Below are 21,694 nucleotides of genomic sequence, written 5' to 3'. Positions count from 1 at the left end.
TGACATCCTTATTTTATATTACTGAAACTTTTTGGATTATGTATTAACAATTTTTATGTTTAAAATATGTAGTGTTAATTTACTATATTATTCATTTTTACATATTTTAAACATAAAAATTGTTAATACATAATCCAAAAAGTTTCAGTAATATAAAATAAGGATGTCAGATGTGATAAATGATTAAATCTGTAAATACAAAATTATCTCTAACTTAAAAAAAGTCTGAAAGTCTGGTTGTTTAATTATTATATAAATATTTTTGAAGAACTTTTATATATATATAATAAAGATTACATATGTTATGGACAAAGTGATTGATGCGGGCATCAGCATAGCACATACATTAGCATTTGTAAAAATGAAACTTAGTAAAAATATGTAAGATTGTTTAGTAAATGTTTTATGTCGGAAGTCTTTGAATTCCCAATTTATTTATCCTCTTGGATCAAGGCATTGACAAGTCATCAAAATATCAACATTTAAATAAAATGGCAGGAACCTTTTTCCATGTTTTTTTTTTGTATTTCCTATTTTATGAAGATTTTTTTGTATGTATCAATAGTAGATTGCATCTGTTCAGTTTTATGCAAAGGATCTTGTATAACTTATCCCTTCACAGTTCCCAATAAATTAGCATTAATTCTAAGCAATCATTATATTTATATTAATTTTGTTGGTATGCATTACAAATCACAATAGCCTCAATAGGGCTAAATGGCAAAGGGACTTTTGTATATGGGTACTCAACATATGCATATAATTTTTTAAATGGCCTTCTCAAACAGATTTAAATATATCTGTCTTATTTTTGTACTTAGGATGGGCTCTTGAAATTTATTATGTGAAAGTTTCTATTAAAAAAATTATATGTAGTCAAATCTTTTTGCTTCAACATTATTCGTAAATTAAAGACCCATACTGTTTCACTTTTGATAGCCATTTAATTGCTTTCAGATTATATACAGCATGATCATAACTATACACTTTAAAATACGTTGCCTAACAAATAATAATTCTATTGCATATAAAAACATTATAAAACTTTTTATATTTAGTGAAACCAATTTGACTGAATTAAAAAAAATTTGTCTAGAAAATTATCCTATTAATAAAAGTAATAATCCAATAAGGTTTTTTTTGTAAAGATATTAATTGCAAACAATAATTCTGCAATTCTTATCTCTCAAAATATTTTTTATGAATTAATCTTTTAATTATGGATAATTAAATGGAATTTTTTAAAAATAGAATTTTGTTATCCTATTTCATAACTTTTACTTCTATTTCAGGTTGAATTGACAAATATATCTTTCTTGCCAACATCTCAAACTTCAATTGATAAACAAGAGCTGCTTATTACACGTAAGAAATAATTTTGTTCTAAGTGATACATCTTTCTTCCATTAAGTAATATATTGTAGAAATAAAAGTTAATAAAAGCAAACTATTTTATTTCTTTAGGTGACACTTTGGAAATCGGAGCCAGATTGAGCATTGCCACGGCCGACATTCCGTCATTCGAGCGTTACATGGCACAATTGAAATGTTACTATTTTGATTATCAGTAAGTAACATTTGGAAAACAACAAAAGTTAATGTATGTACATAAATTGATGCATTTTAATTTATTTATAGGAATGATGTTCCAGATTCAAATTACAAGTATCATCTTCTGGGTCTGAATCTTCTTCGCTTGTTAGCTCAAAACAGAATGGCTGAATTCCACATGGTAAATTGAAAGTTGCAAATAATTTAAAACTTTATTATTCATAATTTAATTTAGAATTTATCCGAAGGAATTAGAACTTTTGCCGTTTCGTGAGCTCCAAAATATTTACATTCGACATCCCGTATCTCTAGAACAGTATTTGATGGAGGGTAGTTATAATAAGGTAAGAATTTTCTGAATTTTAAAAAAATTTAAATGAAATAGATTAAACTGGATATCACTTTCAGATATTCTTATCGAGAGGAAATGTTCCAGCCAATGACTACAAGTTTTTCATGGACATATTACTGAATACAGTCAGAAATGAGATTGCAAGTTGTATCGAGAAGGCTTACGAACAGTTGGCTTTTACTGAAGCGAGAAGGATGCTGTTTTTTGAAACACAAGACAAAATGGAGGAATATGCTAGAGAGGTAAGCATGTTTGCATTTTTCTCAGATAAAAATTTTGCTAAATATTCATGCAAATTCAACACACACCATTTCAATTATAAAAAGTAAAATGATGTGTATTTGCTGTTTTAAGTTCATTGAAATGGTTATTGTTTAGGGCCTGAAAATGGATTAATTCACTTTCCATTATTTCTAATGATGGAAAATTACTTCAGAGTTCAAATAGCCTCTTGGAAGTACGAGACACAACAACACGGTGCCTCTCTCGCACTTCCAATATACTATTAATACACACAACTGGATCTTAATGCATGTAAGTTCATTGATGTTTCTTGGGTATTTCTGGTACATTTAACTTTAGATCAGTTTTTCAACTTTTTTCTCATCATGTACTGGTAAAATTATGGATAATTTTATCTGGACAAAGTAATTAAATGCAACTATGAATTATGCTTATTTATTAAGTTTATATATGCTTAACTAGAGTTACTGTATGTAACAACTACTATTTAAGTGTCATTTGCAATCAACTGTGCTAGCTTCAGTGTGCAATTCTGTTGGCATCGTTGATCTCCTGCATCCGCCATTTCATTTTCCTGTCTGTTGGTCCTTATTTTTGATATCATTGAATGAGATTGTCCAGATGTTTAGCACTCCAAATCACTTCTTTCCCTTCTTTGTGAAATACATTAATTTTGACCGTGATCCTTTCCATATCCCATTTTTAATGGTAATTACTGTGCATTCTATTGACCCTTTCTTTTCACTTATATATTTATATGCAAATTTCATGATTCTGATCATTAAATTCTTTGTAATTAGTTCCAATTGGTACATGTTCTGTTAATGTTGGACACCCTATTTTTAGCAATAGAAATTTTCACAGTATCAACTATTATTATACAAGTACTTGGAAAAAATTTAACAAAGTGTCTAGGAACTCAGTGATTTGCATGAAAATATTAATAATCTATATTATTGTTGGACAGACTATAATGCCATTTGTATTACAATCACTATGTGATTATTGGCCTAAGATATAAAATTGAATGCGCTTGTTGGGTAACAGTCTGCACTTAACGGATAGTTTATTTTACTGTGGTTCAATCTCTTTCAATAGTGTATTCTTTCTTTGATCTATGGATTCTAGTGTTGTCTAATTACAATTGCTAAAGATAACATAGTGAGCGTGACCTTTCTGAATATCCACACTAGTTTTCCAATACGAAACAGCTATTATTGCTGTTATTCAATACTACAAAATAAAAAATTTCTAATAAAATTTTTTTTTATTGCATTTAATTGTAACCTTATCCCAACTAAAGAGAGTTTATGCAATTTCCTATTTGGGAACTACCAGTCTAGATCAGTGGTGCACAAACTATTTTCATTTCTGATCACTCCCATTTTGTGTAAAATTTTTTCATGACCCCTAGATTGTTGAAGAGAAATTCATGTAGTCTTAGTTAAGCAAAATCCCAAATAGAATTTCATTTTGTGTTTCTGCCTTTAGAGGTCTGAATAAAAAATTAATTTTACTGGTACCTGATACTTGTTGAAGAAAAGCCTTGTCTTTTTTATTTTCAAATAAATTTCTTTGAGTTTGGCAACCCCAAAAAATTTTATTGCAACTTCTCTGGGGGTTGCACACCATTGGTTTAGACCATCGGGGCTTTATCCTTTCCCATTCACTTATCGGCAAAAAATATTTTTTCACATAATGATAGAGCTAGAGAAAAGTAGCAGAAATTTGCATTATATAGCATTAAGAATGCATTAATTGTAATTCCAGCTCTTGCTGGGGTATTAGATATAATTAGTGATCAATAAGTCTGTAGCTTGTTGGCATAACAAAGTCTACACCTGTGTAAACAAAGAATTTTTTCTTAGTGAAAATGTATTTTGTAACCTTTGGTAAAAGTTTGTCATCTTTTACCAGTTCTGTTGATAATTTTGCACGAGCTCTCGTCTCTCTTACATGCTTGCGCACACACGTCATTCTTATCAGATAAGTGTATTCTGAGTGAAACATCTGTGCTTCCTTGGATCATTTACCAGCTCGATTTGGAGTAGAATGAGTAGTTGTGAAAGAGCTGATGTCTCATCTCATTAAATTTTGGTATTGAAATAACAACACTAGAATTATTAATGTGCAACTTAATTTACTGTAGATAGTGTTCCTGGCTTGGCCGCAGAGCCAGTGGAGGTGTATTGTTCAGTTGGAACATGGTTTTGGACATACAACCTATCACACTTATTCTACTTTTTTTCTTTCTATTGTAGAGAGGGTGGAAAATGGACAGAGACAACCGTTTCGTGTTCATCATGGAAGTGAAGCAGTCTGACACGAACATCCCGGCCTCGGAGCTCGCGTCCCAAACTATACAGTACGCCAGAGAGCTAGAGAAGATCGTGTAACGCAAATTTTTTTTATTTCTTACAAATAAAAGTTTTGTTCTAATTTAAATCAAAAAAAAGAAATACAAATGAATTAGACGGGTTTGTAGTCCAGTTTCGACTCTAGTTTCTTGTTGTCTGCCACTTTACGGACGGCCTTCATGAAGTCTTCTTCGATGACATATTCTCGGTCGGCGCGGATGGCAAACATGCCTGGAAAAACAGAATTCAAATTAGACCAAATATTTGCATATGCAAGGAAAAAATGATTATTGTATAGAAAGTGAATAAGCATGGAAAGAATGTTTTTTACAATGACATGTGAAAGTGGATAGTTTTGAAAAAATTTAATGCTTTAATCATCCAGACTAGCTGCATCACAATGGGTGGTATCAAATTATTGTTGTTGAAGCCTTCCAATCCTTGCAAGAGCTGTCAAAGTTCGTTTTCGACCTCCTTAGAGGCTCTGCAAGATAAATCTTTTAAACTTGAGACTCCTTTTAGACACACACACACACACAAAAAAACCAAGCTTGGTCAGGCTGATCTGATTAATATTAGCACGCTCCACAAAAGCAAATCAATTTTAACATTTTATAAATTCTTGAAACCAAGTAGTTGTTCAGGATGCACAATAAATGGATTGAATAGAACAAAACACTTAGGTAACAAAAGTGAAGTCATTGTGCATGTGCATCTGACAAACAGACAGACAAAAGTCATAACATAAGCACTTTGCTTTTTAGCGTGCTCCACTATAGTAGTAAACTAAGCAAGGGACCTCCAGAAAACCTACAAAGAAAAACACTATGGCCGTGAAATGAGGGGACTCAAAGTGGTCGTTGCCACTCTCGGAAGATACACTGCACATAACACAGAACTTTGAACTTTTTACATTCAAAATGACAACTTAGACAAAATACCTTGTCTATGGTTTATCGATCTAGTTCCAACTTATGCCAATATTGATACAACAGTTAGGCATTTTGAAGTTGGTTTACCTTTTGCTTACAGAAAATAATCTCCAAAAAATGACCATAGGTTGTTTTGCATTTCTCGATTTGCTGGCGACCGGGAACAAAACTCTCTGAGTAACAAGAACATGTAGCCCAAAAAATCACTTTTGAACATAGATCAAAAGATAAATGCTCTTTGCCTCTAACTTCATTATTTAAGTGGTTGTGGACATAAAAATTACTATTATTTAACATCTTATAATTATCTTTGATTCAATGGCGACTTCTACCCACTATCATTTTGTTTCCCTTTTACAGCAGTCTTTTATGTCAACAATCCATATTTTAAAGGACTCACGGAAGAGTTTAACATAGTGGTCATTTATTAATGAACGTATTTGTTAAATGGAAAAAGCCTTATTTTTGGGAACGAGAACATTTTTCTTTTTATATTGTAAATGCCTGTAAATGTAGGTAGAAGCATATCTGTCAAATTTTCAAAAAATTTTTCATCCCAAAACATAAAACAAAGTAGAGGTTTGCTCACACAGAATCTCATTCCCATTGTTGATGGTTTTTGAACTGAGAAATGCAAAAACAGCTGATGGGTCAAATTTTGGCACTCTATTTTTCCAGAATTTTAAAGCATCGTAAAGAAAACTTTACATTTTTGGCACCACAAACTACCACCGTGTCGATTTTCCAATCCCTCTGACTCTGTTTTAACGAAGATGACCAAGAAACTAACAGTATTATTATATTTAACATCTCTAAATCACAAGATCTTATTTTGCTTTCTCCATTTTTGAACAAGTTCGAAAGCCAGTGAAATCGACTTTAAAAAAATAAAGCCATTGGTGTGCTGTAACCTAATATAAATGGCCTTTGAGGTTCCAACACTTTACCTTTCAAAAAAAATTAAAAAATTGCAACTCACAATTGAGCGGCCGACAAAAGATTTTTGTGGCTCAAACCTCCAATCTATCATGTGCTTCTAGTTGTCATTAAGGATTTATATTTCTCTTAACAATGTAGTAGTAGAAGTGGTCTTTTTGTAAAAATGTATCTTTTTTTTTTTTTTTTTTGTTTGAAGATCTACAAAACATTGGCCAAAGTGCATCCCCACCTCGCAAAAAACTTTGATTGAGCAATTCCAAAAATAGAAAGAGATTACTCACCGGCTTCCGTACAGACGTTCCTCAGATCTGCGCCGTTAAATCCATCAGAAAGCTTGACGACCGCTTCCCAATCTACAATAGAAATTAATTATGGGGATAATTCAAATCAAAGTCAGTCTCTCATTTTTATGACGTGAGTTGCCACTTACCGACTTCTCCGTGTTTAGTTATGGGCGCCGCATGAATTTTCAAAATTTCCAATCTGGCCTGTTCGTTTGGCAGAGGAATTTCTAGAGGAAGAGGAGAGAAATTTAAAACTGAAAGACTTTACTGCACCACTCTCCCTCAGTCAAAGAAAATGGTAACCCTACCGATTTTTCTGTCCAGTCGTCCGGGTCTGAGAAGTGCCGGATCAAGAGTGTCCGGGCGATTGGTGGCCATGATGATCTTGACCTGACCGAGAGAGTCGAATCCGTCCATCTGATTCAAGAGCTGCCAAAAATTCAAAAATTAGGATCTGCAATTTACTAAATAAGACTGAGTTTGACTTATTTGGGACTTACTTCCATCAACGTTCTTTGGATCTCTCTGTCGGCGGACGTCCCTTCAGAGAAACGGCGACCGCCTACATAAAAAGAACGTATTCAAACAGATTAAAAAAATTAAAATATTTTGGTTTTGTTAAAAATTAATACTCCATTCCATATGTTACCATACCTATAGCATCGATTTCGTCCATAAATATGACACAAGGTTGATGATCTCGTGCATAGTTGAACATTTCTCGAATCAGACGTGCACTCTCACCTATGTATTTATCTACGATGGCGCTTGACACGACCTGGAATGAACAATTTTTTTTTTTTTTTTTTTATTTATATTAACTTAATACACAGATAAGGACATTAGAAACTGCTAATGAATGCTCCATTAATTTGGGGAAAACATAGTTTGATTACTCTATTAAAAACTACCCAGAAATCGTAAAATCACATTTTTATTACCTTAAAAGTAATCCTCTGAATTATTTAAGCATTTAAGACAGGGGGGATAACCCCTCTAACTTCTTTGTCTAACACAAATTGAATGCCTTGTAACACTCACTTCAAATCTCCAAAAATGGTAAAGTTACGAACAAATAAATCTTGAATAAGTGGGGGTGACAAAGAAATTTCCACCCAAATCACTCTACATTAACCCCTAGTTCTATTGACAACATTCAGGGCAAGGATTCTTGCAGAGAAGGATAACTCCACAGAGGTCACACGTTTTGGTCGACCCAATCTATTGTCTTTCAAAGACTCATCTTTCTCAAAAGCATTTACTTCATCCTTACTAGAGATATGCATTTACCATACACTGTATTTATTTGTCTATAAATTTCCTGATTTCTGCAGAAAGCACTCACCTTTAAGAAGTTGGCTTCTATTTGACTAGCCACGGCTCTGGCCAATAAAGTTTTTCCAGTTCCAGGTGGTCCATATAGAAGACAACCCTTTGGCGGCGTAATTCCGACTCTCTGAAACAACTCCGGATTCAGCAACGGAAGTTCTATGACCTGAAACGGCAAATGGTTTTCTTTTGTACAAAAACGGATTTCGGGGAAACAGACGTCGGAACCCTTACCTCTCTCAATTCCCGAATCTGCTCTCCCAAACCGCCGATCATGGAATAGGTGATGTTGCCGGGATCTTCGTGGGACATGTTGTACACGAGCGGGTCGACTTCTCGCGGCAGATATCTAAAATGGAAACGGCACCGCCGTAAATGTTCACGTCGGAACCAAAACTTAAAAGTAAAATTGCTCCCGAAAGAAACGACGGGGTCACCTCATGATGGTCAGAGTGGTCATGTCGAGCGCCACGCGCGTGCCCGGCTTCAGTTTGCTCTTGTCGAGTTGACGTCGGCAGCCCACTACGTAGCGCGGTCCATTGGTGGCCTTCACGATAACTGCGAACAAAAATAAGACACTTTAGCAATGTTTAAAATATAATTTTCTAATAGAAATTTGACTACGGACGGCCTTACACTTTTCTTCGGTCAACTGTTTAAGTACCTCACCCACTATCTGAAATACAAACGTTTAACAAAAGTTCAGATTTATATATATATATATAGATTTTTTTTTTGTTAAGAAAATAAAAATTAGTAAAGCATTGTGATATACGATGTCTACAAGAAATAATTGATTGGAAGGATAAATTAATTGTAAACAAATCTAATGTTAGTATACCTGAAAATTTAAAAGAATTACATTATAATCCAAAATCTAAAATTGCAGTGGAATTAGAATATATGATAATATTGATGGAATAGAAAAAAACTGAAGTTTGAAATAAAATTCAGAATATTGTAAAAAATCTTAATGAGAGTATAAATCATAGAATATACTTTACTAAGCATGAAAAAGATATGGAAAATTTACAAGGTTTTTATTAAAAAAATAACAATTTAGTAGTTTTAAAAGCTGATAAATCAAAACAGAGCATAATACTGAATACTTGAGATTATAATTTAACATTATATAGCATTCTAGAAGATGATTTATATGATGAATTAACAGCCGATCCCACAGATTTAAAAAGTAACAAATAATTCTTCAAAGGTGTAAAAATAGAAAATAATTTTAAAATGTTATCATTAGATGTCAAAAATATGTATCCCTCCATTAAAGTTAATAGAATGATAAATTTCCTGATCAAGATTGGATTATTGATTTGATACAAATTATATTAATAAATAATTACTTCCAATTCGATGGTAAATTTTACACCCAAACAAGTGGTATACCAATCCTATCGCTTCTGCCAATATCGGTCTTATAACCGATATTGGCAGAAGCGAGTACGATCGATGTCGACACACCTATAAATAATATAAAAGGTATAAAATTCTATAGCAGGTACACAGACAATTGTTTCGTTCTGTATAATAGTGACAAAATTAATCTTAAAAGTTTATTGAATATTGTTAATAATTTATATAGTAACTTGAAGTTTGATATAGAGGGAGAACAAAATAATAAATCGTCTTTTTAGACGTGTTGACATTAAGAGAACATCAACAAGTTAATTTGGGAAGAGTACAAAAGTATAAAAAATTGTGTAGTAACGTCAGTAAAGTGACCAATTATTTTTATTCCCCGATTTATATTAAAAAAAATATATTTTTGTAACCGTATAAGAAAGATTGCAAATAGAACTACATTGGAACATGATAAAAAGAATGAAATTATCAATGTTATTAAAATGTTTTTATTAAATAATTACCCAAGGAGACTTCTTGAAAACTGGCAGAGGCATGCATATATTTGAAAAAACTAATAATTATTAACTTCTTTGCTATTATTATTATTAAAGTTTGGTAAAATATTTTAAATTGACGTACGTCAAAAACACATTCAAAAAACTAAAAAATGATTTAAAATTCAATATAGTATGGAATAAATGTAACAAAATACAAAAACATATTGTTGTTAATAAAGTAGAAAAGAATACAAATGATTTAGATAAAAGTAATGCAGTTTATAGATTTAACTGTAGTTGTTCTGAAAAAATGATATATATAGGAGAAACAAAAATAAGTTTAAAAGTACAGGTGAAAGAACATATAAATGCAATAAAATGTAATACACATAATTCCACCATAGCTAAACATTCAATAAAGACAATAAAATATGAAACTAATACTAAAAAAAGGAAATATTATGAACATATAGAAATTTTAAAAATTAAATCAGAAAAAAGAATTAATGATAATTTAAGAATAAAATTAGATGCGGGTGGTACGATTTTGTCGATAAAAACAAAAATTAATAATTAATGACGAAATAGAGGGCGACACTCGAGACGTATAATTTACAAATTAGCCATACGGTAATGCATAGTATTTTGGTCGTGCAGTAAGATGTTTTGATTAGATCAACCAAAGTGTTTATCATGAATATACAGGGTGAGGTATAAGTACAGTGACCATACGTCCTTTATTTAAGAGGACAGTCCTTTATTTCACTGCTCTGTCCTTTAACTTTATTTAAGAGGACAGTCCTTTATTTCACTGCTCTGTCCTTTAACTTTATTTATTTTCTAAAATAGGCATTTTGTCCTTTATTTTGTAAAGTTGACGCAAAGTTTAAAAAAAATTTTTTTAATAATATATTGAACAAGTTAGTTTTGTAAATGCCATCACGACCAGTGTTGCATTGCTATATAGAGCGCAGTAGTGCAGTGTATCGACAACCAAACGGCCCACTAACAGACAGTACCAGGGGGTGGACACTCTTATGGGGATTTTTGTGATAGTTTTTTAACTCTCTAGTTGATGGATGATACACTTGTTAATTAAAGCTGAAGTTAGTTGAAAGAAAAAATGAGGGGTTTCTTCCTATTGTTATTAGAAAAGTGGTTTTAGCATTAGAAAAATCAGAAAATATACAAGCCAAAAAATTCAATGATGCTGTGTACACATTTTATCAAACGTGCATAGATTATCTAAATAATTGGGACATGTTTTTTATTGAAATAGATGTGTTTGAATGGGTCACATTATGCGAAATCTCTTTGTGGGCGAAAGTAGAGGAAAGCTATATCTTTATTTCGAATCATTGGTCCGTAAATATACTCGACGGTGAATTATTTGATGAAGTTTCATGTGTAAAAAAATATGTCACAAACGAAAAGATCGACGAATGGTGACAGAATAACCAGCCCTGCCATCAAAGGTGGATTGAGATTTTTGAATATTTTACAGCAAAAGAAATTGTTTTCAAAAACATTTGTAAAATCGTATAATTTTCTTTGTCTCCCTGGATCTAATGCCCCTGTTGAACAAATATTTTCATTGGTGAATAATATGTGAACGAATGAAAAAACTGATTTAAAAGTAAGCACATTAGAAGCATGTATTTCCATCAAATACAACTTTCAAATGAACTGTATCGGGACATTCCAATTTTCAACGCGAGTGTTGAGTGTTGAAGTCAACAATTTGGCGTCACCAACGACGTTCCAACTTGAGTACGAAGTGCTTAGTTCCCATGATTCCATTCTCAGCAAGATGGGTTCCATTCAAATGTCTTACCAATTACCCACAATTCATTGGAAAGTAGCGGTCAACATATCTGTTGAGTGCTGAGTGTGTTGAGTCAGCGCTGACAACAGCACTACCTCAACGTTGAAAAAAGGAACGAATTTTAACGAATGTTGAGATCAGCGCTGAGTCAGCGTTGAAAATTGGAATGTCCCGTATGGAATTTTATGACTTTAAAGCGTGAAACGGCGCTATAAAAAATTAATTCTACTGAAAAGTATCAAAATTAATGTTATTTAAATTTTTACAATGTGTGTATGTGTAATAATTCAGATTGTTTAAAATTTTAATGTATGCATTGTTGTATGCTACTATTTTCGTAATAAATGTTATAAAGTTGTGAATTTTATAAGGTATTTTTTGATTTTCTTCGATATGTCCTTTATTTTCCCCCCAAAAATATGGTCACTGTAGGTATAAGTAACACCCTTTTGAAATTTTAAAAAATTCTAAATTTTATTGAACAAAAATTACATAAATACAAGAATAAAAAATACAATGATTTAATATTAATGGACATGCTCAAAATGTTCCCCTTCATATTCAATACAATGCTGAACTCTACTAGCAACACTTCTACAAACTTTTAGACATGTTTCCATGGTAATTACAGAAAATTTCTCTGCAATTACTTGTTTTAATTCAGGAATTGTTTTTGGTTTGAGGCTGTAAACCTGATCCTCCAATACACCCCACAAAAAAAAGTCCGGTGGTGTTAGGTCTGGTGATCGTGATGGCCGCTCGATAGATCCTCATCGTCTTATCCATCTCTCCTCAAAATTTTGATTTAACCATTCCCAAACTCTTAACCCATAATGGAATGGCATCCCATCCTGTTGAAAGTAAACATTATTTTGATTTTCGACTCTTGGCCAGAATTCCGTTTGCAGTAGAAACTAATAGAAATTAAAAAGGATGTTACTTATGCCCCACCCAGTATATATCCATTGCTTTACACTTATATTATAATTATAATTATAAAAATAGTCACTTTTGGTAAATTGTATTAGCATTCCCAAGGCTAAATGGAAAACTAGAGTTTACGAATAATTTTTGCAATAAAGTCAAAAAATAAAAAAGCAGCATCTTTTCTGTGTGTTTGTCTCTTAAGATCGAAAAGCAATGCTTGCGATCAACCGAACATTCCTTAAATTTTCTCATTTCCTCATATAATTATTATTATTTCTAAGTTTTATTAACCTAGAAATTAAACATATATTTGGAATTTTAGTATCACGATATTAAAAGATATTACTACTTTCTATATTTGGTTATTGAAAACCAAACATAAAATGTATCTTTTGTTTTATTTCTGCAAATAAAAATGGCCATTTTTATCGTTATCGTACGGCATCATTCTCGCATAGTAACAGCAGAGACAAGTCAAAGCCATAAAACAAACAAATAATGCACATACAAACTTCAAATAGTCGACAAATCTTCGACAAAATTCCGTTGACGTGCAATTTAAAAGAAACACTTTGAGCAAATGTTTTATAATTTTGTAATAGAGTAAGAGGGATATATAACAAAATCAAATTTTAAATTTATGCATTTCACCACAACGAGACTGAAGTAACGTGTTATTGTCAGCGACGGTAGAATTTTCAAATGATTTAGACCGGAAGATCGGAACAGATTTTTATCGACGACTCCAGACAGAATCATAAGAAATTCTTTTAAAAGTACAGAAACACCACCTTAACCGTGCAGCCGTCGACAATAAAATATTACGTACGTACACACGACGATCGTCTAATTTGCCGGCTGACCCCGTCGGGAAGACCTGTTCTAGTCGGTGGCGGCACAGTTCCGGTAGGAAAAAACACCGCACGGGAGCATTTTAATCATAAATTACACAAGAAGGAGGACAAAGACTATAGTTTTAAAGACAAAAGAATGACATCCGTAAAAATAACCGAATCGGTTCGACGGGGTTCCATTCGTAAACGGACCATTCCAAATATATCAAACATACCCAAAAAAATCACACGTTAATCCAATCTGTTAATACAGGACATTTGGTAGGAGTTACCATTAGGTAACATTATATATATACATACATACACACTTAAATTACTTAAAAGTACCCTATAATTTTTCTCTAGACGCGTCTTTTATGGATACAAATGCAGCTCCAAACGAGACAGTCGAGACCTTACCAGAGCCCGGGACCATTTTGTTGGTCTAGAGTGGTCTAAAATTTGGGGTCCAACCCTCATTCGGAACTGCAATTTTACCCTTTAACTATTCGTAGCCAGTTCATAACCTATATTTAATTAAATAATTAATAAATTCTCAGCATATATTCGTTGGTTTGGCGAAATAATTTATTAATCATCCGTAATTTAAGTTAAAGGTTAATTTGAGGAGAAAAATGAAGAGGAATCTCACCTGTCCAACACTCTGCAAGGCTTTCAGATCGTTCTCCGACTTCTCGTATTGTTTATTCGACTCTTTCAGTTGTTCTCTCACTGCGTGTAAAATAACATTACTTTTAAACCGACGTCGACGTAATGAAGTTTAGGCTTATTTCGCGGTGCAATGACTCAGCCGTTTACGCTTAAAAAACCGTAAAAATGGAAATTAATAAAGAAATCTTACTCTCTCTCAGACGACTTTCGATCTCTCGATACTCTAAAAGTTTCTTTCTGTATTCCTGAATCGATCTTTCCCGAGTATTATCGGTATTATTTCTATCGCTGACGGTAGTCATCTTGCCTCTTTCAAAATGGCCGATTCGCTAATGTTTGTTTTCGCCTTTTCGCCGGTAGGTGGCATCGAGTACCAAATCTTAGTTCCGAATTACGCCGCTACGGCCAACGGCGGCATTCGTCGTAGTTACGAGTTTTCTCATTTGTTTATCGTACTGTCGACGTTGTTGAACTCGTTATACGTTAAATAAAATGGAATGTAGCGAGTGTGGTTTAAATATATACTTATAAATAATATATAAATTTATATAATTTATCAAATTTCTATTTATTAAAATATATTTAGTGTTACACGTAACATATAAAATTCATACAGGATAAATTCATATATTGCAAGAATGCTATTATTCCTCGACAACGATCAAATGAACAAAAGTAATGAACACAAAATGCTAAAGTTTAAAATTATCACATCGAAAAATCACCGGTAAAATCATCATGATCAGAATCTTCCTCACTAGGTTGAAGCGGATGACGGTTTCCAAGCGTAACATTTTACCGTTGTTGCTTTTAAGTAGCTCCTTTGCTAATAACAGTGCTTCGCAGGAATCGGTAAGAACTCGATTTTGTAGTTTAGTTTTTATTAAATTTAATACGTTCAACCGCTGCACTCGAATGAGGAAGCAATAAAAACATCTATTTACTGCCAAAGTAAAGAAAAACAATATAGAACTATAGAATAAAAATTAATGTTCTGAAAGATACTAAATTGAAAGGAAAGGTATTAGGACTTCATGAATAGTACTATAAAAGTGGTATTGGTATCTTGGTGTTGGAACAAGTAAAAAGGTACTAGATTAGCACAAAAGTATTAGGTGGAACAAAACTGGTGCCGCCTTTGTAGCCCCCGATTCTGTTACCCGGCGTCGCCGCTAGAGGCGCCTCTAGCGGCCGACCGTTCCACTAGCCGTCGAATAAAATCGATTTATTTTTCGGAAACGGAACAAAATTAATTTGACTATATTTTTTCGGGATACAAAAGCAAAGTATGTATTTTAAAGAAAATGTCTTATAAATCGATTAATAATATAATTTATTTTCGTTTTAATGCGATCTAAAACACTATTGAATAGTAAAATTTTAAAAAATAATAAAATTGGAATCAACTAGTTAGGCCTTATCAACGTTCTATTTTTCAAATTAGTGCCATTTTGTTTCGATTGATCTTTCGTGGAATGTTATATACTGTATTTATAATTATAACAGCAAATATTTGTATAAATAGTGATTTTATTGTAATTAACACGTTGATTACAGATAGAGGGTAAACGTTTATCGGTTAATCTTTACCTATGTGCACCGTCATGATGGCGGGACGCACGTTCTAACCTAACCTAACCTATTCTAATTAATTCCCAAAATTACTAATGTAAAAAAAAGGTTAATGTTACCTATGGTTCCAAAATGGCGGCGCTTCCGACTGTTCGTGGTCCCGACGGATTCCTCCCGGAGGGGAGCCGCCGAGTGCCAAACGTCACTAGTCATTCACTAGTGATTCACGTCACTAGTGATTCACGGTAGTTCTTGAACAAAAAAAAAAGGAAACGTCTACTAAAAATGTAATTAATCTAACGGAAACTAGATGTACCTAACCGAAGCACGGCCATTTTGGCACCATAAGTATATTTAACAGTTAATTTAAATGTTTGAAATATGACACACGATAGGGGCGCTTCGAGTGCCCGTTTTTCGCATAACATTACACTCACGGACGGACGGACACGCGTTCAATGGGTTATCTATATACTGTATATAAGCCATTGTCGCGTCTATAATGTTATCCATTGCCTAAAACGCCCACTAGGGGCGCCCTAGCGATGATTTTAAATTAACAATAAATTATATTTATTTGTAATAGGAATTTATTATTTATACCACGGAATGGTATAAATAATTATTATATGCCTTGCCTTGCTTTATTATAACATTTTTAGAATTTCATTTTACAAATCTTAATGCAATTCTTTCTTTATCAAGTTACACAACAAGAAGCTAATATGTGGCAAGACCGCTCGAATTTAAATTGCGAGAGATCCAGAATCGAATCCGACCTCGATCTTCGTACAGTAATTTATCACGAGAATATATAATCCCTACTTATTGTTTTCAATCCTTCGTTCGTGTTTAGGCTATTTAACGTAAAGAGAAAGTAGAACCTATTCTTTTCCTCGTAGTTTTTTCGGTACTGGCGAAGCATTCTAGATAGAAAAATACAGTCTAAGTCGCGTTCGGGTTGTGGAACTAGTGAGTCCGGGTGTGCACCGAGTCGTTTATGCGGTAGATGTTCGCTAGCGAAAGCGAAAACAATGTAAAAAAAACTATTCATTTTCTCAAAGCGAAATTAATTCTCGTCGCCATTAAAAAAAAAAAAAAAAAAAAAAAAGGGAATAGAACGAAGCGAGCAATCGCGCGAATCCCGGCGAACGTTAGTAAAACAATGTTGCGGCCGATAACAGGATTTTTTTTATTATGTTTACTTCCTCCATTTACTTATTAAATAGAAATTCTAAGATTCATTATAGTCGTTGTAAGAATATAATTAATTAAAAGATACGCTAGATTTTTCGTATCCGCCATGTTTTTATCTCTCTTTCTTATATCCAGAATCTCGCCGTTCCAATAACTGTATTTATTTTTTTATTGTAGATCTTATTATTTGATAAATAAGTTAGAAATGAAACAGTCGGATAACTTTTGTTCTTAGTTTCGATTTGGTTAGCAAAATGTCGTAAATAAATCATATCGTGTGTAATCAAAACGAAACTTTGTATGGCCAAACTAGGACCAGGCTGGTACAGTAGAACCTCGAAAACGCGGCCTAATGTGGACCGAAGGGTGGCCGAGTTTGTGAAAATGCCGGGTTATCGGGAATGGGGTTTAAAAAAATAAGTACGAGTGTTTCCTCAGAAAATACTGTACTGTACTTGTATGTATTGTTTATTTGAGAATATAACAGAGAATAAACTGCCCAAATACCCTTAAACAAAGGAAAAGTACAGTATGTCCTTTATGAAGGCATAGAGCCTTTACTACATGGAAATGAAAATTAATGAATACACTGTGTACAGTAATTTACCTGATAAGACAGACCTCAGAAAAATACTTTATGAGGCATAAAGCTGTCTATAATGAAAATTAATTAACTAAGGATTTTTTTGCCCTGCCAGGGTGTGGCCGAGTTATCTGGAGTGCCGGGTTATCGAGAGCCGAGTTTTCGAGGTTCTACTGTATTAAGTAAACGTTAAATTAAACCTTTAATTAATATCATCAACATCAAATTAAACGTTAAATTCCCAAATTATTTTCGTGCTTACCGGTGGCCGAGTGGTAAAAGCACCTGAGCCGGTCGTGAGTTCGCGCCTAGCCAACGGACCGAACACGAGAAAGTTTTTCGAGTTTTCTTCACGTTTGTAACACCTAAATAGAGGCGTTTCCCGTAGGAAGTCTCCCCGGAAAGCGTCTCCATCGGCAGTCGTCCACGCGTGACGTTGCCGCCTACAAACAATGACATAACTACTGCACTCTAAATTCTTTTTCTCGCCCTCATCAGAACTTATCGAAAATCTAAATTGGATTTTCTGTCCGTCTATCTCGAAAGCTACACAAATTAATTTTTAGTCTAAAATATTTAATCAAATTACTTTAATTACAGTGGAAACTCGACGAAACCCTGGTCTTCGAGAAACTCGTTTGCTTTGTGGTTACGTCCATCACGCTGTTTTAAAGTTTAAACATCATCATCATCTCGTCCTTCATCTGTTCCAGCATACTTTTGCTGGATAAGGAGAGCAAATCTTTTTCATTCCTTCCCTTCCTATGACAAAATCGTTCCCACTCTTCCCTTTATTACGCCTTCCTCAATCTGATTTGTTCACTCCTTTAGTTTTGTACACTATAGATACTATGATTAATGTATCTGTATTAATTTTTTCAAAATCTGACGTAATGTTACGTATACGACCTAGTTTCGCGGCGCTACAATCGATTGATGACGTAGTAATTTTGTTACGTAACGTGTATCATACTCTGGTACACTTTTTTTAAAATTCTTCCGGTTATTCGAGTTTCTACCGCATACAGTAACAAATAAATAAATATATTTTACCTGATATCACCCGCGACTGTTGGCTTTGAAGCTTATTTTTGCATTGGTAGAAAACTTAAATATCCCGAAGTATTTGAATCACTGCAGCCCTTTTTCCTCTTCTCGATGCTAAATATTAATTTGATCGGACTCGACGAACTTCCATCCAAAATGCTGATCGATCTGTTCAAAAACACGTCAACGTCACTAAAGGAACAGAACACTCCCAAATTACTTAATTACAATTTGTCAGTATAGGTTAACGTCGTCGTCACCTAACGAAATTAAGAACGGATTCGATCCGTACTTGTCGCAATTTTCACGTTTAAAACGATGTAATATTTATCCTAGTTAATAAATGAACGAGATAACTGAAAAAACTGACAATTTATTATCACATATACTACCAAAATCACATAAATTGCATTTATAAACCACATAACAGATTCGAACTAAATGATGCACTTTGACATTTATCGCTTGGAATATTGATGCTTAAAATTTCTAAGCAGATTTCGATGGCATGACTAGTCACAAAATGATAAGACTTTCACAATGTAAAAAGATTATATAAAAAAATCCTCGTATAAAATTGCAAATAACAATATAAATTTTGTTAAACAATAAATATATTAAAGCACACTTAGACATAACACGTTAATATACGTGGTCCAAAATAAAATACTGCGTGGATAGATACCGAAAAATGGCAGTGTTACGAGTATTATAAAAAATGTTTCGTGTGGTTCCAATTAAAAAAGATAAAGGTTTTCGGTTTTATAAATATAATGCGTGATTCTTTTTTTTTTTCGTTTCTTAAAGATTCGTTTTCGAATTCGAATCTTAAAATTGCTGACCGTGGAGCGGTGCGTAAACTCTAAAGACCGGTTTCGGTCGCAAGCACCAATTGCATTTCGGAACGGTGGCCGTGGCGCGGTACAAAACAAGTAAAAAGATAAAAATGGCGAAAAAATAAGAGCGGTCGCCGGACTCGTATCACACGTGACTGTCGACGTTCGTCTGTCCGATTCGCATGGCAATGTCACTAAACGACGGTCTCTCTTTGGGGTTGCAAAGCCAACATTTCTGCAATATTTCTACCAGGGATTCCGGTGTGTTGGCGGGCGGTAACAACGTCAGTTCCCGTTGTTTGAGCGACTGCAATATCGATTCGTCGGTTTTGTCGGAAAACGGAAGATTGGCCTGGGTCAAGACTTCCCACACCAGAACGGCGAACGACCAGACGTCGCTTTTGGTGGACCATTCGTCTTCCAGCGCGGCTTCGGCGGAAGTCCATCGTAAAGGTATTACTTTATTTTGGTATTTGAAGTATTCTTGAGCGTACGTGTCCTTAGACAGACTCGGCGAACTGATTTTTACGTTGAGCCGCGACGAGACGAGGCAATTGCGAGTTGCAATGTCTTTGTGAACGAAACGATGATTAGATAAATATTCCATACCCAGCGACACTTGGTGACAGATGCCGATTATTTGGGCGGTCGAAAGAGGCGGAGGTTTCGGACCTTTCCTGGAACTGTCTTTTCGAGTGGCCAGCAAGAACTGTTTCAAGTCACCCTAAAAATACAAGAAATACGTTTATAGACCACCTCCGACTTTCTTAGTAAGCTAAGCCACGTAAAAATATCGAAGTTAAATAACGGCTTGACTCGTTACCGTTGTTTATTTTTTATTATTAGTACTAATCTATAGATGCAGTCCATATATTACCGCAGATAAGCTTGCCAGAAAATTTTTATTTTGAAGTATTACTAAATTTTCATACTAAAATTTATTTATTCCAGATATATTTCTTCATTTTTGAACATTGCAGTTCAATGATGACAGCATAAAAATCTTACAGGATGAACATGATCTGTATAAAAGAATATTTAAGGAACGTGTCTATCATATGTATGGTGTACAACCCATACGTTGAACAGAAAGTCTAGCATAAAAATTAATGAGAATTAAAACAAATTACTTTTGTTTTGTTTGTTATCACGTACAATATTAATGAAATTAAAAAGCTTTTTTAAAAATTAATAGGATTTTCCACTTTTATAGAAGATGCTTGCTTGTATTAATTAGAATAAATATTTAAAGTGCATGAAACAGTCTAATGAAGTTTAAAATATATGATTTAAAATTAACTAAAATTAACCCAATTTTTTTGAAAATGCGTTGGGTGAATTGAAAACGTATTAGGCAACTACCTTGTTTTAGATTATTTTAAGAAAGCTTTAGGTATTGATAGGATCTGTACAAACTTGCTGTAAAACTTAAGGTATGTTTTGCTTAAAATTTATATTAAAATTAACATAATTATTATATAATCACATTGTGATACAAATGTATACTGAGAAATAGATTTGCATGAAATGTACTAATACTTGAAAATTAAGGGATTTCGGCAAGCTTGTCCTCTGTAATACTGTAATATATGATCTATATCTACTTGTATATGGTTAATATTAATACATATTTAAGTTATTTTAAAACAGTATCATTAAATATCTACCCAATCGCTATATTCTGTAATGGCAAGAAATGGTTCGGATTCTTTGCAAACTCCTATCAGTTTCACAATATTTTCGTGTTGCAATTTGTTAAACATATCTAATTCTCTCTTGAATTCAAAATGACTATTTTCGTCACGAGTCTGCAATGCTTTAACCATAACGATAGATTCCTGTTCGCTATTAGAAGCATTCTGAGTTTTTGCCAAGAAAACTTCGCCAAATTCTCCGTGTCCTATAATAATGATAATAACTAAAATTTAACTAAACTTCTAAAGAAAAATAAATTTGGAAATTAATATTATGAAAATACAAACCAAGTAACATCATTGTCTGCAATTCACTTCTTGGTATATTTAATTTATCATATGAAGATCTGTTACGTTTTGATTGATTAGAATGAGAACCAGAGCTATGAGAATGCATCTCACCGTCACTTTTTGGCACATCGTTATCTTTATATTCACGAGGTTTGGAAGCATCGGTTCTATCCTTCATTTCGGTATCTGCTGGAATGTCTCCATTTTCTGATTTTGCAACTGAAAAATAATAGCATAGTTACTCAGTCAAACTGTGAATTATAAGCTGTTTGCATTAGCAACTTAACATCTTATCAGACATTAGTAAACATTTTTTAGAAAGTATATAACGTAGTTTAAAATAATTTTGTATTTATTTGAAATATATGATTGACAAT

At 33.2% G+C, this 21,694-nt stretch overlaps 3 protein-coding genes across 6 annotated transcripts in view; 1 reads left to right on the top strand and 2 right to left on the bottom strand.

The window, feature by feature from the left end:
• The first annotated feature begins 1,218 nt into the window (after positions 1 to 1,218).
• LOC111642067 (26S proteasome non-ATPase regulatory subunit 8-like) lies at positions 1,219 to 4,591 on the top strand. Its single transcript, XM_023388338.1, has 6 exons — positions 1,219 to 1,365; positions 1,465 to 1,567; positions 1,639 to 1,732; positions 1,800 to 1,895; positions 1,960 to 2,145; positions 4,408 to 4,591. Exons 2-6 carry the CDS (start codon positions 1,533 to 1,535, stop codon positions 4,540 to 4,542), a joined length of 546 nt encoding a protein of 181 aa, XP_023244106.1. The 5' UTR covers positions 1,219 to 1,365; positions 1,465 to 1,532; the 3' UTR covers positions 4,543 to 4,591.
• LOC111642057 (26S proteasome regulatory subunit 10B) lies at positions 4,535 to 14,470 on the bottom strand. The gene is made up of 12 exons (XM_023388327.1): positions 14,288 to 14,470; positions 14,078 to 14,157; positions 8,624 to 8,663; positions 8,425 to 8,545; positions 8,222 to 8,336; positions 8,004 to 8,153; positions 7,313 to 7,436; positions 7,159 to 7,220; positions 6,967 to 7,087; positions 6,805 to 6,885; positions 6,656 to 6,727; positions 4,535 to 4,734 (listed from the first exon to the last, which is right to left on the bottom strand). The coding sequence occupies exons 1-12, from the start codon at positions 14,397 to 14,399 to the stop codon at positions 4,616 to 4,618; spliced, it is 1,197 nt and encodes a 398-aa protein (XP_023244095.1). The 5' UTR covers positions 14,400 to 14,470; the 3' UTR covers positions 4,535 to 4,615.
• Positions 14,471 to 18,858: 4,388 nt separating this feature from the next.
• Positions 18,859 to 21,694, bottom strand: part of LOC111642031 (inactive tyrosine-protein kinase 7-like) — a 31,391-nt gene continuing 28,555 nt past the window's right edge. For all 4 annotated transcript variants that reach the window (XM_023388310.1, XM_023388302.1, XM_023388319.1 and 1 more), the window contains 3 exons: positions 21,315 to 21,536; positions 21,000 to 21,232; positions 18,859 to 20,056 (listed from right to left, as the gene is read on the bottom strand). In XM_023388310.1, the coding sequence (XP_023244078.1) occupies positions 19,478 to 20,056; positions 21,000 to 21,232; positions 21,315 to 21,536 (1,034 nt within the window). In that variant the 3' untranslated portion in view covers positions 18,859 to 19,477. The remainder of the gene's footprint in view (positions 20,057 to 20,999; positions 21,233 to 21,314; positions 21,537 to 21,694) is intronic.

The sequence above is a fragment of the Centruroides sculpturatus genome, unplaced genomic scaffold (assembly GCF_000671375.1).
Source record: "Centruroides sculpturatus isolate CEXI.00-Female unplaced genomic scaffold, Cexi_2.0 scaffold130, whole genome shotgun sequence".
NCBI classification, from domain to species: Eukaryota; Metazoa; Arthropoda; class Arachnida; order Scorpiones; family Buthidae; genus Centruroides; species Centruroides sculpturatus.
The sequence above is the reverse complement of the archived record's forward strand: the minus strand, read 5'-3'. Positions and strand labels throughout refer to the sequence as shown.

Coding starts and splice junctions, on each gene's coding strand:
- LOC111642067 (XM_023388338.1), top strand. CDS start 1,533: ATGGCACAATTGAAATGTTACTATTTTGATTATCA. Junction 1,568..1,638: donor TGTTACTATTTTGATTATCA/GTAAGTAACATT, acceptor ATTTATTTATAG/GAATGATGTTCCAGATTCAA. Junction 1,896..1,959: donor TGGAGGGTAGTTATAATAAG/GTAAGAATTTTC, acceptor TATCACTTTCAG/ATATTCTTATCGAGAGGAAA.
- LOC111642057 (XM_023388327.1), bottom strand. CDS start 14,399: ATGACTACCGTCAGCGATAGAAATAATACCGATAATACTCGGGAAAGA. Junction 8,337..8,424: donor ACCACTCTGACCATCATGAG/GTGACCCCGTCG, acceptor TTTCCATTTTAG/ATATCTGCCGCGAGAAGTCG. Junction 4,735..6,655: donor GAACGTCTGTACGGAAGCCG/GTGAGTAATCTC, acceptor CTGTTTTTCCAG/GCATGTTTGCCATCCGCGCC.